The sequence below is a fragment of the Pelodiscus sinensis genome, chromosome 5, assembly GCF_052426305.1.
Source record: "Pelodiscus sinensis isolate ZL-2025 chromosome 5, ASM5242630v1, whole genome shotgun sequence".
NCBI classification, from domain to species: Eukaryota; Metazoa; Chordata; order Testudines; family Trionychidae; genus Pelodiscus; species Pelodiscus sinensis.
This window is the reverse complement of record NC_143056.1, coordinates 114,125,637-114,141,036: the sequence shown is the minus strand read 5'-3', so window position 1 is coordinate 114,141,036 and position 15,400 is coordinate 114,125,637. Positions and strand designations below refer to the sequence as shown.

Genomic DNA, 15,400 nt, shown 5'->3' with positions numbered 1-15,400 from the left:
CAAAGAGACTTATTGGCATATTGTAGACTAGATGTCACCTGCTTGCAGTATTAACTTAATTCTTTGTTTTGTGTCTGATCTTAGGATTTGGGTTTCATGGTTTTAAAATGAATTATAGCTTTACCTTTAGTTATAGCTCTTTAGAATAGTGTTTAGTATCTGCACAGCACATGCAGTTTGACACATCTACATTTTGAGCCAAGCATAGACAGCAAGAAAAATACTGGTCCTGCTGTGTAGATCCTACTTAGATAGACCCAATTGACCGTGGTCAAATAGCGCAGAAATAATTTAGATTGATAATGCAAAATAAATAGTAAAAATTAATGCAAGAAAGATGCAGCGTTTTCATAAAGTACAAGTGTAAAAGTCATGCAAAACTGACTTGTATCAAGCAAACAGGGTTAGTTTTTGTTAAACTGTAACTATCTCATCACTCTATACTTAGAACTATAATCAGATTTTTTGAGTTAACATAAATGTTACCATATCAAATACAAACTAAGAAATGTTTTGGAAGTTTAGGTTTACGAATGTCCTTTGGTGGTGTGACAAAGTCAGGCAGAGGGCTACAAGAGAATGGTGGAGGGGAAATATATTAGCCCCATAGTAAATAGGTCCCTGCTGTTAGGGTAGACTAGCAAGGGCTAGCCCAGAACCAGCAGGAACCTGTTAAAATAAATCAGGGCATTCAGGGCAATTAAAACATCTTGAGCCAATGAGGGTTTCCAGAAGCAAGGGAGTCAGACTAATCAGAATACCTGAGGCCAATTAACAACCAGTTGAGACTGGTTAATAAGAGCTCCTCTTCAGTTTAGGTTGTGGAAGGAATTTAAAGAGAGAGGGAGATGTGGAGAGCCAGAGAGGAGAAAGTGAAAGCAGGAGGAAGAAGGTGCTGGGGAAGTGGCTGAGGGTTTTGTAGCTGTCAGCTGTTACCATAGATGTTACAGATAGCTGCTATCATAAGGTCCCTGGTGCTGGAACCCGGAATAGAGAGCAGGCCCAGGTTTCCCCACCATCAGCTCCCATTTCAGCACTAGAAAGAGACTGGCTTTGGTACAGGAGTTTCTTGTTCTAGATCACTCGGAGGGGCCACAGAGACTATGAAGTTTGGTTCCCCTCTTTTCCCCATGCTAGCCAATGATGAGAGTAGCTCAACAAACAGCAAGGTGGTGTCTAAATTGAGGGCTACTCTGAGCCTATGAGGCAAGTAATCCCTCCTGACAGCACGGAACCCATCAAGGTTGAGGAGGAGCTTTGTTACAGTGAATACAGTTCTTTAAGGAAATATTAAAATGAAACAGAGCCTTTTTTTTACATTGACTAAACGTATTTTTCCCCCTCCCAGAGAAAAATTCTGGAAAATTGGTAACAAAGAAAGAGATGGAGAATACGGCGCCTGTTTTTTCCCAGTTGGAAAGAATTGTGGGAACCAGCAGCCATTAATATATTGTGCACGTCCTGGGTCAAGGATGTGGGAGGTGAACTTTGAAGGGGAGGTGCTAAGTACCCATCAATTCAAGCAGCTGCTGTCATCACCTCCTCTCCCAGTTATTACTCTAAGGTAGTGTTATCAATGGTGGCTTGTGATAAATTGGGTTATGGTTTCATTCCATGACTTTCTGTGAAAGCAACAATGTGAGAATCACAAAATATAGTGACATAAAGTCATGAACAAACACTTTACCCTACAGCTTTCATTTTGCATCTGTACCATATAGCATCCGCTTGTCCACCCACTTGCATCAAAGAATTGTGTTGTTTTAAAAGGAGGAGTGGGGGAATCCAGCTTCTGACCCATGACAAAAAGTTAATTCTTAAATACTGACTAATGTCATGCTTTCCATTTCAATTTGAAGTCAATTTTTTCTTGTATATCTTTATGTTGGCAGCAGCTATGTGGAGGAGTGCTGTAAGAATTGATTTCTTTATTTCATAGGTGTCAAGTATCAGAGGGGTAGCCGTGTTAGTCTGAATTGCAAAAGCGACGAGGAGTCCTGTGGCACCTTATAGACTAACTGAAGTGTAGGAGCATAAGCTTTCGTGGGCAAAGACCCACTGACGAAGTGGGTCTTTGCCCACGAAAGCTTATGCTCCTACACTTCAGTTAGTCTATAAGGTGCCACAGGACACCTCGTCGTTATTTCATAGGGTATGTCTACACTACAGCGCTAATTCGAACTAACTTAGTTCGAATTAGTTAATTCAAACTAAGCTAATTCGAACTAACGGATCCAGACTAAAAAACTAGTTTGAATTAGCGTTTTGCTAATTCGAACTAGCATGTCCACATTAAGTGGACCCTGAACCGGGGTTAAGGATGGCCGGAAGCAGTGCCGGCAGGGCATCAGAGGAGGACTTAGAGCGTGGAGATGCTGTCTCAGGCTAGCCGAGGGCTGTGCTTAAAGGGTCCCGACCCCCACCCTGGACAGACAGTTCTCAGGGGTGCCCAGCTTGCAAAGCAGCCCTGGCTTGGATTGCCCGGACTACCCACACTGGGCACATCACACCACTCGGCCATCAGCCCGGCTGCAGTTGCCGCAGGCTGCCATCTGGGGAGAGGGGGTAACTGGGGGGCTGCAGGAGAGCTTCCACCCCCAGAAGCCTGCAGAGCCAGCCCAGTCCTCCCCATCGGGGGCTCGTGCCCCATTCCTCTCACCTCCTTCCACTTACCCTTCCCTAGCCCCTCTTCTTGATGTAGAAAATAAAGATAATGTGTCTTCCAAAATGGATTCTGTCTTTATTTAACAAAACTGGGAGAGACTGGGAAAAGGAGGTGGGAGAGGGGAAGAGAGAGGGTGGGAGAGGGGAGGGCAACTAAAATGATCAGGGGTTGGGAACAGGTCCCATATGAAGAGAGGCTAAAGAGACTGGGACTTTTCAGCTTAGAAAAGAGGAGATGGAGGGGGGACAGGATAGAGGTCTCTAAAAGCAGGAGTGTGGTAGAGAGGGTGCATACAGAAAAGTTCTTCATTAGTTCCCATAAAGAAGGACTAGAGGACACTAAAGGAAAGGAATGGGTAGCAGGCTTCAAACTAGTAACAGAAAGTTGTTCTTCACAAAGCAAAGAGTCAACCTGTGGAACTCCTTGCTGCAGGAGGCTGTGAAGGCTAGAACTGGAACAGAGTTTAAAGGGAAGTGAGATCAAGTCATGGAGGTTGGGTCCATGGAGTGGTATTAGCCAGGGGGTAGGAGTGGTGTCCCTGCCCAAGGTTTGTGGAAGGCTGGAGAGGGATGGCACGAGACAAATGGCTTGGTCACTGTCTTTGGTCCATCCCCTCCAGGGTCCCTAGGGTTGGCCGCTGTCGGCAGACAGGCTACTGGGCTAGATGGACCTTTGGTCTGACCCAGTACGGTCATTGTAAGCGCAGGGTCGGGGGTCTCAGTGGACCCCCTTGATTCTCTTGCACACCTGCTCCTGGGTGGCCAGGCTGGCAGCTCTCCTGCCCTAGCTGGCCACTTTCCTGTGCCTAGTGTGGAGATCGCGGACGAGGTCCACGATGTCCGCACTAGCCCAGGCGGGTGCCCGCCTCTTGCAGTCCCGGGCAAGCTCCCAGGAGCCGCCAGCCTGGTCCCGGGAAGAGGGGGAAGGCTGGGGGGCATCTGGTTGGTGGCTCGATCCGTGCCAGGTGCAGGGTCTGCTGGCTGGGTGCTGGCAGGCTTGCATCTGGCACGGGCACCGTAGCCAGACCATGCCCCTTTAAGGGGTCCGGGGCCGGGAGGGGGGCAGACGAGTTTCCCTGGTGCTGGCCAGAGTGGCCACCAGGGAAACCTGGGGAGGGCTAGCCTCCCACTAGTTCGAATTAAGGGTCTACACAGCCCTTAATTCCAACTAGCTAGTTCGAACTAGGCTTAATCCTCGTGGAATGAGGATTACCTAGTTCGAACTAAGCGCTCCGTTAGTTCGAATTAAATTCGAACTAACGGAGCGCTAGTGTAGCGCCTATGAAGGTTAGTTCGAACTAACTTTGTAGTGTAGACATACCCATAGTCATTTTCAGCTTCCAGTAGGAAGTAGGAGTAGCGAATGGTCATCACATTTGATTAGAAAAGTGAATCTACACTTTTTGAATTTTGGGTACATTTTTTCATAGCAAACATGCTATCGAAGTTAAAGACTAGTGGTGTGCAAGAGGCTGTCTTTCTGGGGGGTTGCAACGCCAGGCTGGCCACCATTTTGTTTTCGTGGCTTGGTGCCTGACATATGCGCAGCAGGGGGCGGGGAGAGTGATAGGGGAGCGGACCAGCGCTTGAAATTAAAGGAGGTGCAGCAGAATGTTCTGGCCGACATTTGTGGGGTTTTGTGTTTTATTTTTGTGGTGTTTACTTTTTTGATAACCAAAATTTTCCCGGCCCTGGGGGTTGCAAATTGAAAAAGGTTGAGCACCACTGTTATAGACTACAGTGTTGTCTTTGGATGCTCTGAAATAACTATTACTAAATGGAGAGCTGATGTGTTTTGTAATTGGAATGAATTATTGTCAATTGCCATTTAGATATTCTGTTTTATATAGGATGGATCCTCAGTATAATACGTCTATCTGCTCCTACCAGTCTTTGCCTTTCCCAAAACTGTTGTATTTGACGTAAGTATTTACCAGCAGTCTGCTTTATTAACAATATTGTCTTTGTGTTAGCTTCCCTCACATCCCTTCAAATTAACATCACGTAAAGCCCATGAGCAATAGTATTAATTTGTTTATCCTCTTCTTCTATGCTCCAATTTTTCTTAATCCTCTTCTCCTTCACCTTCCCCCCGCAAAAAAACAACAGCCAAAACCCCCAACCCATGTTGTCTAGAGAAGTAGTTTCAAAACTTTAATGACTGTTCTTTTAGTTTCTAGGTTTGTTAAACAAAATATAAATATATACTAACTTTCAACATTTCCACTGAACATATTTTTATGGGTTCACAGTTTCATGTAAATCTTCAAACCTTGTCTGAAAGTCAGGTTTTTAAATATTTTAAATGTAATATCTATAAAAATAATCTTACCTGAATTACTTTTATGCAGGCTTGGTTAAAGACTAGAGAAAACAGAGGTGTAGGGAAAGGAGGCTGTGTCTTAAAGTTCAAATCTCATCTTCTCTAAATAAAAAATAATCAAAGATTAATTAAACATATTTTTAAATTGAGTACTCTGGCAAGATAATTTCCTTCTGAAATGAATACATTCAAATTTCTTAAAACAATGCTTAATACTTTTTGTTTGCTTACAGAGAGCATTGTGTTATGACATGGACAGAAAGAGGAATTTATGTCTTCATTCCTCAGAATGTTCAAGTTTTACTTTGGAGTGAAGTAAAAGGTGAACTTTAAGGAACTTAAGTTTTTGCTGCATTGTTCATTACAGTTTGACTTTCAAATCCTGTACTTACAGTCGAGCAAACCAATTTCCATTTCCACAAGGTGTTAACACTCACTAATAACTTTATAGTTAATCAGCAAATTGTATGGCAATTTTTTAAATTATTATAAAAAACTCTTTGAAAATGAATTTTTACAAATTCTCTGTTTGGGTGCTTGTGAAATGAGTGGTTGGGGACAGTGTATTGAATCTCAGAAATAAAATGACCAAATGTGATGCAATGAAATATCACTAATATTGCAGTTTCTTTTCCTTACTACTTACTCCATTTTATCTCTCTCTCTAAATATATTTAAAAAAAAATGTCCTGTGGGATGACAGCGAGACGTTGTAAGTCACTCTGTCACCACATCCCCAATTCCAAGCCCAGAACATGTTGGTCTGTTCTCTTCCTCTCCCCCCCCCTTTCCTCCCCAAGAAACGGCCTTTTGCCACACTACCAGCAGCCTTCCCTGCTGACCAACCTCTTCCCCAGCAGCCCCTCCAGGCCTGTACATATGGGGGGGGGGGGGTGCAAGTGCACTCTCCCCCTGGCCCTCCAAGTAAGTGTGAGGCTGGGGTGGCACGTTGCCCTAGCTTCCCTCCCCCATGTTCTGGTTGAGGGGTGAAAGCCGTGAGCCGGACAGCCCCAGGAGCCATGCAGGCTCTTCTTTCCTTCCTCCCCGGTGGTCTCCCCCTCTCCAGTGTTCTGCGCCCCCTCCCCTGCTCCCTTCACTCACAACCTAGCTTGGGGGGAGAGCTAGGGCTGGTGTGCCAGGACCTGGCCCAGCCCTGCCCAGCAGTGGCGTGGGTGAACTAGGGCCAGGGTGGTCTGGGCCCTCCCTGGAGGCCGGGAGGAAGCAAGAAAGAGCTGAGGAGGAGGGGCAAGAGAGAGCCAGGGCCACCCCGACTGGGGGGAGGGGGCAGTTTGGCAAGCATAGTGAGCAGCGGGTGCAGCCCCCTAGTTATCTTTCAAAGAATATCTGATGCGGCTCTGATCCTAATAGACTTTTTTTTTCAACGTTCTTCCAAATTGTGTTTAAAATTTTAGAAACTAAATCATTAACAAGCGACTAATTAATTTTAAATAATGAGGTCTGTCATTTTGCTAGATAGTCTATGCATTTTGTTTTTCTTTGAAAATATGTGTACATAAATTATTACATACTTCTGAGTAACTCAGCAAAGGTCAAAAGAGTCTTAGATTTTAATTGTATGCAATAATAATTGTACATTAACATAGTGCCAGTTACTGTTATCCCATATTCTACAGGAATGGAAGTTTGTCGTAGTCATTAGTAGGTAGATTGAAAAGTGCAAACTATTTCCAATGTGGTTGTGATCACGTCAGTCCCAGGATATTAGAAACACAAAATGGCTGAGGTAATGTATTTTTATTGAATCAACTTTTGTTGGTGAGAGAGACAAGCTGTTTAGCTTACTCAGAGCTCTTTTTCAGGTCTGGGGAACTTACTCAAGAGTGTCTCTGCTAAATCTGTTCTATGTTGTATTGGTCCAAAAAGACCAAATGTCTGTCCAATGAAAGACATTATCTCACCCATTTTCTCTCTCTAAATTGTTTCCAAGTTTACCCTGAAATGGAAAGGAACGCTGTTAGTACATTCACCATAAAGCCTTTCTGCTCATCTGTTTTTTATAGATATACAGGACATAGCAGTGTACAGAAATGAGTTATTCTGTCTACATACGAATGGAAAAGTCTCGCACTTCTCTCTTCTGCTAGTGGAGCGCTGTGTAGAACGTCTGCTAAGAAGAGGTTTCTGGAGTCTTGGTGCCAGAGTCTGCTGTCTCTTCCAGAACTCTATTATTTCTTGCAGAGTAAGTTAGGACCTCTTTTCACCTCTCTGCTACAGCTATTCAGTTGAGTCCTTTTGTCCTAAACCATATCCTATAAAACTCTACACTTTGGATTTTGGAGCTTTGTCATGTTGAAATGCGATCATAGAACTAATCAGCAACAACTCCTTTATTAGAAAACTTAATAACTTTAACATCTGTGGGTAGTAAGCCAAACCCAGTCTGTTTAATATGAAGATTATAAGTATTAACAAACCTCTTGCTTTTTTATTGTTAGGCAAGAAAAATTTTGCCTCTAGACAGATTAGAACACTTGAAATCACAGCTGGACCTCTCAACCCAAAGTGATGTCATTAGCCAACTGGAAGAATTGATTTCAAAGCTGGAACCTTTAGATTCTGCATGCAGCAGCAGAAGGAGCAGTATTTCATCACATGTAGGTGTATATAAACTTGATTTTTTTCCCCTAGTTGAGTTCTTCCTCATTTTGTATAAGCTTATATATTGCCATCTGTGACTGTGGTGATACTCAGAATTTATCAAGACAAACTAAAAAAAATAGGGCAGACAATCCTCAAAACTGGTGGTTTATTATAATACTTAGATTCAACAACTTCTATAATGCTCTTCTGGTTCCCTTTAAACAATACAGCCTTTGGTTCCCACCCGGACAGAAAAATGTATATGGTGAGGATTATTTAAAACTTTATTCACCATATATCAAGTTTTGCCAGTCCCCAAGAATCAGACACATGACCCATCAGGTCAATGATGTTTTCGGCTCTTATCCAAATACATGCTTACAACTAATTCTTATTAACTAATCAAAGATTACTTAAAAATAAAAAGGTTATTGTGGTTAAAAATAATTATACAAGCAAATATGAATACAAGTTTTTAGGTCAGTTTCATATTAGAGCTGGTGAGGAATTTTTAAAATTCCTTCCAGAATCAGTTCACTAGGTTGTAGTGCAATAAGCAGTCAATGTATAGCATTTGTTCAAAATTTTTCATGAGAATTTGCATGGATAATTCGGAGTACACCCGGAGACCTCAGTCTTGCTACTTTGAACAGGGCTGGGCAAGAAAACAATGGCAGTTCACCCCTGGCAGGTCGCCGCCACTATATTTACCTGCACCTCTGTAGGTACAGGAGATTGTAGCTCACGTTGGCCATGGATCACCGTTCCCAGCCAATAGGAGCTGCGGGAAGTGGCGTGGACTGGGACACTGCTTCCTGCAGCTTCCATAGGCTGTGGCCAGTGGGAGCTGCAATCACTTGGCCTTGAAGAGGCACAGGTAAATATAGCTGCAGCCGCCTGCCAGGAGCTAACGCTGGTGAACTGGATTCGACTTGTGGGCCAGTATTTGCCCATCCCTAAACTTGAACTCCCTTCTCAACGTTTAAGCTGATTTGAGATAGTAAGGATCAGGCCCTGCCCTTTATAGCTAAAGCTCAGCAGACTCTTGACAGCAAATGATCACAGCAGGGGCCTTTCAGGATTAAGAATAGGCAGCATATAATGTTTCTTTGAAAGTAAACTTCTATTTCCTATGAATACACAGATAAATTAATTGCATTGATTAGCATATCACAGTTATCCATTAAAATGTATCATTGGTACTGTAGCATACTACAAACTTCAAAAAGAAATAGACAATGATATTGTTACATCTCAAGTCTCATCTAAATGTTAATATCCCTTTTTGATCTCAGAATCAATAGAACATAGTAATGAAACATTATAGACAGGAGCCAAAGTTTAGCATCTACAAGTTAATTAGATCACATTGTTAAACTTCTAATAAGACATAAGTAAACAGACAATACAATTAGTATCTGCTTTTACTTCTCTAACAATACAGGTTTATATTTCAAGAACTGTGGTCTGTTAAACATGGCTTTCTTAAGGAAAAGTCCACACAAGGAATGGTCCTATTTACCATTTCATTTCTATTCTAGTATGTCCCTAAAGCAGGGCTGGGCAAGATGCGACCTAGGGGCTGGATCTGGCCCACTAACACTTTGATCCAGCCCACAGGCTACATCTGGCTGTTTTCTATTTATATCCTGCTGTCTGTGCCACTGAATTTCCAGGTGCTGGCTCAGGCAGCAGGATCCTATTTAACTAGCTCACAGTTGCAGCACTACCCCAGCAGGGGCTGGAGTCATGAGCCCTTTAAATAGCCTGCCAGGCAATGTAGTAGCAGGGCCAGAAGCCGTGAGCCCTTTGCTGTGTTTTTAATTGAAAGCCTCTGGCCACAGACACTGTGCAGGGAGGCTAGTCCCCAACCCCATCCCATCTGCCCCAAGCTCCACCCTTTTTGGGTGTGGAGCCAGCCCATGACCATGTACCAAAATTCATTGAGGCCCCCTTGTGAAAATTATTGCTCACACTTGCCCTAAAGGCTGACTTTTTTAATCATTGAGCTTGCTGGTTAGTTAACCCATGCTGGCTTAGTGTCATGCCATCCTTCACTCTGCAGATGAGTAAAAAGGGTCATCTTATATTTGCCTTTTTTCACTGATAGTTGTTGATAGTTAGGGTCATGAGGTCAGGGAAGTAACATTGTTTATTGAACCAACTTCTGTAAGTAAAAGGTACAAGCGTTAGCTATATCGAGCTCTTATTCAAGTTTGGGGAAAGAAATCAGAGTGTCTTAGCTAAATCCAGTTTGGGATAGATTGTTAAACATAATGGGGTAACTCATGTAGAAGATGTAGAAGGTCCCTTGAAAAAATGTGGGCAATTGAGGGTCAGACTTTTATGTGTAATGAGTTTAAAGTGGGCAGTTAAGAGTAACGGGCAGGGATGAGGGGTGTTACAAATTGTTGCAATGAGCCAAAAAAGCATATCTCTGCTGCTGCAATGATCAGTACCTCACACAGCACATCTTTTGAAATTTGTGCATCCTACACATGCTTATCACAAGATGTGGCAAACTTCATTCAGTACATTAAATGCCCCAAAACAACTTTGAGTGAAACCTGTCAATTATTACAGTCTTGAATACACTCTTACAGAAAAATAAGACAAAAACATATTGCCTATGGGCAAACTTTCCTCATAAAATGATTGCGCTATATCTATTCTTTGAATTTTTGTTCTCAGATGCCTCGAAAGATGGGCCTGGAAACTTAATAGCTCTGCTATACAACAAAAACACAAACTGGACAGGGACTCTGGTTTTATGGTCCATTACCAGAGTCTCGGCTTGACAAAGCCTTGCCTGGGATGATTTAGTTGGGATTGGTCCTGCTTTCGGCAGGGGACTGGACTTGATGACCTCCTGAGGTCTCTTCCAGCCCTATGATTCTATGAAAGATGGGCCTGGAAACTTAATAGCTCTGCTATCTAACAACAACACGAACTGGACAGGGACTCTGGTTTTATGGTGCATTACAGCAATCTGAAATACCTCATCCCTCAACTGCCTACTACCCTTTATTGTCCACTTCAAATCCTTGATGCATAACAATCTAACCCTCTGCCTATTTCCTTTCAAGCGGCTTCTGACAACATGCATTACCTTAACAGTGTGTCCCATTGGTACTCATGTACTCTGATTTCTTTCCCCAGATCTAAGAAGAATAGGGTTACCAACTGTCCTGCAAACCCCTGCCCTGTCCCTTTGGCTCATCCTCTATCCTGTCCCTTCTGAGACCCCACCCCTATTCAGTTTCACCAGACTGTGGAAGAGGGTTGCGGTACAGGGATGGCGCAGGCTTTGGAAGGGAGTTTGATTCTGGGAGAGGATGAGGTGTTGGGCTCTGGGCTGGGGAAGGGATGTAAGATATGGAATGGAGTTGCAGTACAGGCTTTGGGCTGAGGAAGGGGATTGGGGTACAGGAGACAGTGAGGAGTGCAGACTGTTGGGTAAGGGGTGTAGATTTTGGGATGCGGGAGGGAGGCAGGAATTGGTGCTTACCTTGGACAGCTCTCGAAAGAGACCAGCACGCCATCTGGCAATGGCTCTTAGGAGTGGGGCTAAGTGGGTCTCCAGTGGGAGCTGCAGAGATGGTGCTCAGATGCTCTGCTCCCACCAGAGGCTTCAGAGATTATGCCAGCTGCTGCTGGGAGTTGCATGGAGCCAAGTCAGATGAGGGAACCCACTATAGCTCTGCTGGTATGACAGACACTTACCACACACAATCCCCCAGTTTGGCTGAAGTAGTCTCCAGGAGATAGCATGTGATTCCAAGGAGACTTCCAGTGAAAGTGGGAGGATTGGCAACCTTAGAATAAGACCTCTGCATAGCTCAGTCAAAAGCTTTTACTTTCCACCAACAGGAGTTGGTCCGGTAAAAGGTATATGAATGGAGATTGCCTATCTCCTAGAACTGGAAGGGACCTTGAAAGGTCATCGAGTCCAGTCCCCTGCCTTCACAGCAGGACCCAGTACCATCCCTACCTCACTGATCTCGTCTTTTCTATATCCTGGGATCAACATAGCTACAACCAAACTAGGGACGTGAAAGTTGAACTGGTTAACCAGTAGGCCTCATGCTTAAAGGGTGAGGCTTACTGTTTAAGATTAATTGGCGGGGCTGGAGCAGCTTCCTGTCTGTCATGGACAGGGGGATGCTCCTGCCATTTCCACAGGACCCACTGCAGGCAAGGTCTGCTCTAGCGCATCCCCTGCCTGTGGCAGGAGGAGGGGAAGAGGTCCTTCCAACCCAGTGGTAGGCAGGGTCCAAGCTGGGTTAGAGCATCCCTCCCCACTTGCCTTCTTAATCAGTTAACCAGTTAAACAATATTTTTAACTGGTTAGCCAATTAAATAGGATTTTACATCTCTAAACCACAATGCAAGATGCTTAGGGTGTCTGTTACTAGCCAGAGTATTTGGGGTAGGAACTTACAGATGTTAATTATGCAGTTTTCTAGATTTGTAAGGGCATGATTTGATAGATTTAATGTTCATCTTGGGCTACTTAATTCTGTGACCCACAATGATTCCTGCATTATAGTGTTTCTCTTCTAAAGCTCTATTTCAGAGTGCCATAGTATTCTTCAGAAAGAGTTGATGTGTGGAAATGTGATATTCTTTAAGCCTCTAGTACTGTCTTAGGGTATGTCTACACTTGCACCCTCTTTCGAGAGAGAGATGCAAATGCAGCTGAGCGAAATTGCAAATGAAGTGCAGATTTGAATTTCCTGTGCTTCATTTGCATAATCGCAGACTGCTCCTATTTTGAAAAACCCTTCTTCTGAAATAACCCTTATTCCTCATACAACGGGGTTTACCGGTTATTTTGGAAGAAGGGTTTTGTTCCGAAATAACTGTGTCTACACAGAGTTTATTTCAAAATAGGGTATTTCGAAATAGCGCTGGTTCACGATTATGCAATGAAGCACGGGAAATTCAAATCCATGCTTCATTTGCAATTTTTCTCAGCTGCACATGAATCCCTCTCTCAAAAGAAGGTGCAAATGTAGACATATCATTACTCCTGTAGCTGATTTGGGTGGTGGCCCTAACTTTTATTAAGTTGTAAAAAGGAAAAATACGTTTCATACTTAGTACTTAACATAACTGTTTTCATCTTTGAGTGTTGGACAACTAATTATTCTCACTACATCCTGTGAGGTTACCTATGTGTAGAGATGCAGAAACGTGCGATGCAGAAATACGCAGCTTGAGCTGAGCCACAACCGGGGAGAGACACGTGTCTTGGAACAAGCTATGGAGAGTCTATAATTGCATTTACAATTGTTAGCTAGCCAGTTATTTAAAAATCCGTTAACTGCAATTATACCACAACCAAAACTCCCAGTGCAGAGAGGAAGTGACATACCCAAAATAGTGTGGCTTTGTGAAACATGACATTAAAACTGTAGAGTTATTAGTTCCTTATCTTGTACTCAGCCCAACAGACTTGCAGGTTTGTTTGTAGTTACTCTTCCTTATAAAAGTTGCATTTTAACTCTTACTTCAGTTTCTGTATAAACATACAATGTGGCATACTCCTCTGCATACAAATATCAGCATACATGTGTTCGTTTCCACAATTTCAAATTAAAAGACCTGTTGGTGCACTGAATTCTCAGTGTAGTTGAATGAGAGGATATTTTTGTGCCTTGTGTAACTTTATTATTTGCCCGACAGGAAAGTTTCAGTGTCTTAGACTCTGGAATTTATCGTGTTATTAGTCGAAGAGGCAGTCAGTCAGATGAGGACTCTTGTTCCCTAAACAGCCAAACGCTGTCAGAAGATGAGAGACTTAAAGAGTTTACTGCACACCAGGAAGAAGAGCAGGTGGAGCTTGGTAATGGCTTCCCATAAAAATATGCTTTTCAGTTGCATTCTTTGTGTTCGGTGATATGATGTTTAAAACAACAACAAAACCCTTCCGAGTTATAACTTCCACTTGTCTTCCACCATTTAGGTATCTCTGATTAAACCCTGTAAACTGCTGGGTGAATCACATATGCCACCTCTTGCTAGTGGTAAACCTAAAGTCAGCTCTTCTGTGGCCTCTTGTGGTAAAACCTTGTAGTGAAATCTTTAGAGGTGAGATCTCAGCATGCAGTAAATGGCAAAACTCCCATTTACTTCAGTGGAGCCAGGATATCACTCAAGTTTTCATTTTCTATGGGTAACACAGCTAGGTTATTGTTAGCATTAAAACAGACCATCCTCCATCAGTGTTAATCCAGCCTCTGCTAGCCAGATTGCTGCTTTTTTTTGGGGGAGGGGGAAGAGATCCGTTTTCTAGCTCTCATTGAGCCAGGCCTTCTATTGATGCCAGGGAGCTGGTAGGCGTGGGTCAAGAACTTTTAACTTTCTTGTAGAGTTTCTTTCCTGGGTGTTTTTGGAGGTGATTCTCTCCTGTATGTTTGTACATTTTTGTATGGGGGATGCAACCTTTTGAAATAATAGCCCTGTTATGCCACCCAGCCACCTTTTTTCTTTCCTTTTCCTTTTCCTTTTCCCAACAAATACCCAATTCTGGACAAAAGTTAGAGGCTTTTCTGGTTTTTCAAGGGGTAATGTGATCTCTCCTCTCTGAAAAACATACCATTATAAGTAGCTCCTTTTTGTGGTGTTAGAGAAAGTTCAAGCTGGGGAGGCAGTAGACTGGCCTGCAGACAGAGATGCTCCTGGACTTGTGCCAGAAATATACTCCAGGACTATAAGGTTAGGGATTTTTTTTAATACATGTTGTCTGTTCAGATCCACCATAAGAGCTGGATGAGGCAGACTTGAAGGCCCACTCCTATTAACTCTTAAACTCTTTCCACTTCACCCTCCCAATTTAGAGCTGCTATCTGAGACAGTATGGGGTCCCTTCTCATCAGGGAATCAACGGGTATGGCTTTTGTCGACAAAAGGTGTTATTCCTCGTAGAATGAGGTTACAGCTGTCGGCAAAACTGCTGAGTTCTGTCAACGTTATGTCGACAGAACTCAGCAGCAGTGTAGACAAAGGTATAGTTTTGTCGACAAAAATGTACTTTTATCCACAAAACCATGCAGTCTAGACACACCCAACCTGCTCTCTCCTGTAGAATGGGAGTGTCCCTTTTGTTCTTCCTGATCTTGGCTTGATCCTGCTCTGATTAGTCAAGAGGGAAAGTGAAGCATGCAGCTGAGACAATAGACTCATTCTTTCCTAAAATCTAGGTGGATTATACCCAAGTCTATGAAAACAAGTTAGAATTTCTTTAGTCTCTCTTTTCAAGAAATCTGTTTGGTGTTAGGAACTATAATTTCGTAATGCATCTTTTTTTTGCCAAGGGGTTGATAGACTTCCTCACAATGTGTCAAGCAAGAAAATGTGGAAAAAATGAAGGTTTAAGGACTACTATTTATCTGTCTTTAGGTAGTTTTGTACTGCTAATAAATGCATGCTTTGTGGCCATAAACTTTTCACTTGTCATTTTGTGAGATTTGTTCACCCCTCTTTATTTTTTTAGTTGTCATCTTAATGTATTTCAGAGAGTCAAATTCTCAAGTGAAGAGACTTGGTTTTACATGTTTGGAGTTAGAGCTTTTCCTATTGTTGCTCAGCTAATGAACACAAAGCGGCTAGTTATTTCAAACTATTATAGTTCTAGATGCTTCTGCATCTTCGTGCATATGAACTTCATTTGTTGCTTTAGACAGTTTCCTGAGAGAAACACTTTAATGAATGCTGCCTTCTAGTCTGCATTGTAATTGCTTTCTCTCTTCCCACTACATGGCAATTAGTCTTGAAATTGGTACTTTTCTACTTAGTGAACAAAAAGTT

At 42.9% G+C, this 15,400-nt stretch overlaps 1 protein-coding gene across 4 annotated transcripts in view; it reads left to right on the top strand.

Moving 5' to 3' along the window:
• HPS5 (HPS5 biogenesis of lysosomal organelles complex 2 subunit 2) overlaps positions 1-15,400 on the top strand; it is a 43,869-nt gene that overhangs the window by 12,187 nt on the left and 16,282 nt on the right. For all 4 annotated transcript variants that reach the window (XM_075928107.2, XM_075928105.2, XM_075928106.2 and 1 more), the window contains exons 7-12: positions 1,349-1,564; positions 4,515-4,586; positions 5,221-5,309; positions 7,009-7,187; positions 7,444-7,602; positions 13,277-13,436. In XM_075928107.2, coding sequence (XP_075784222.2) covers positions 1,349-1,564; positions 4,515-4,586; positions 5,221-5,309; positions 7,009-7,187; positions 7,444-7,602; positions 13,277-13,436 — 875 coding nt within the window. The remainder of the gene's footprint in view (positions 1-1,348; positions 1,565-4,514; positions 4,587-5,220; positions 5,310-7,008; positions 7,188-7,443; positions 7,603-13,276; positions 13,437-15,400) is intronic.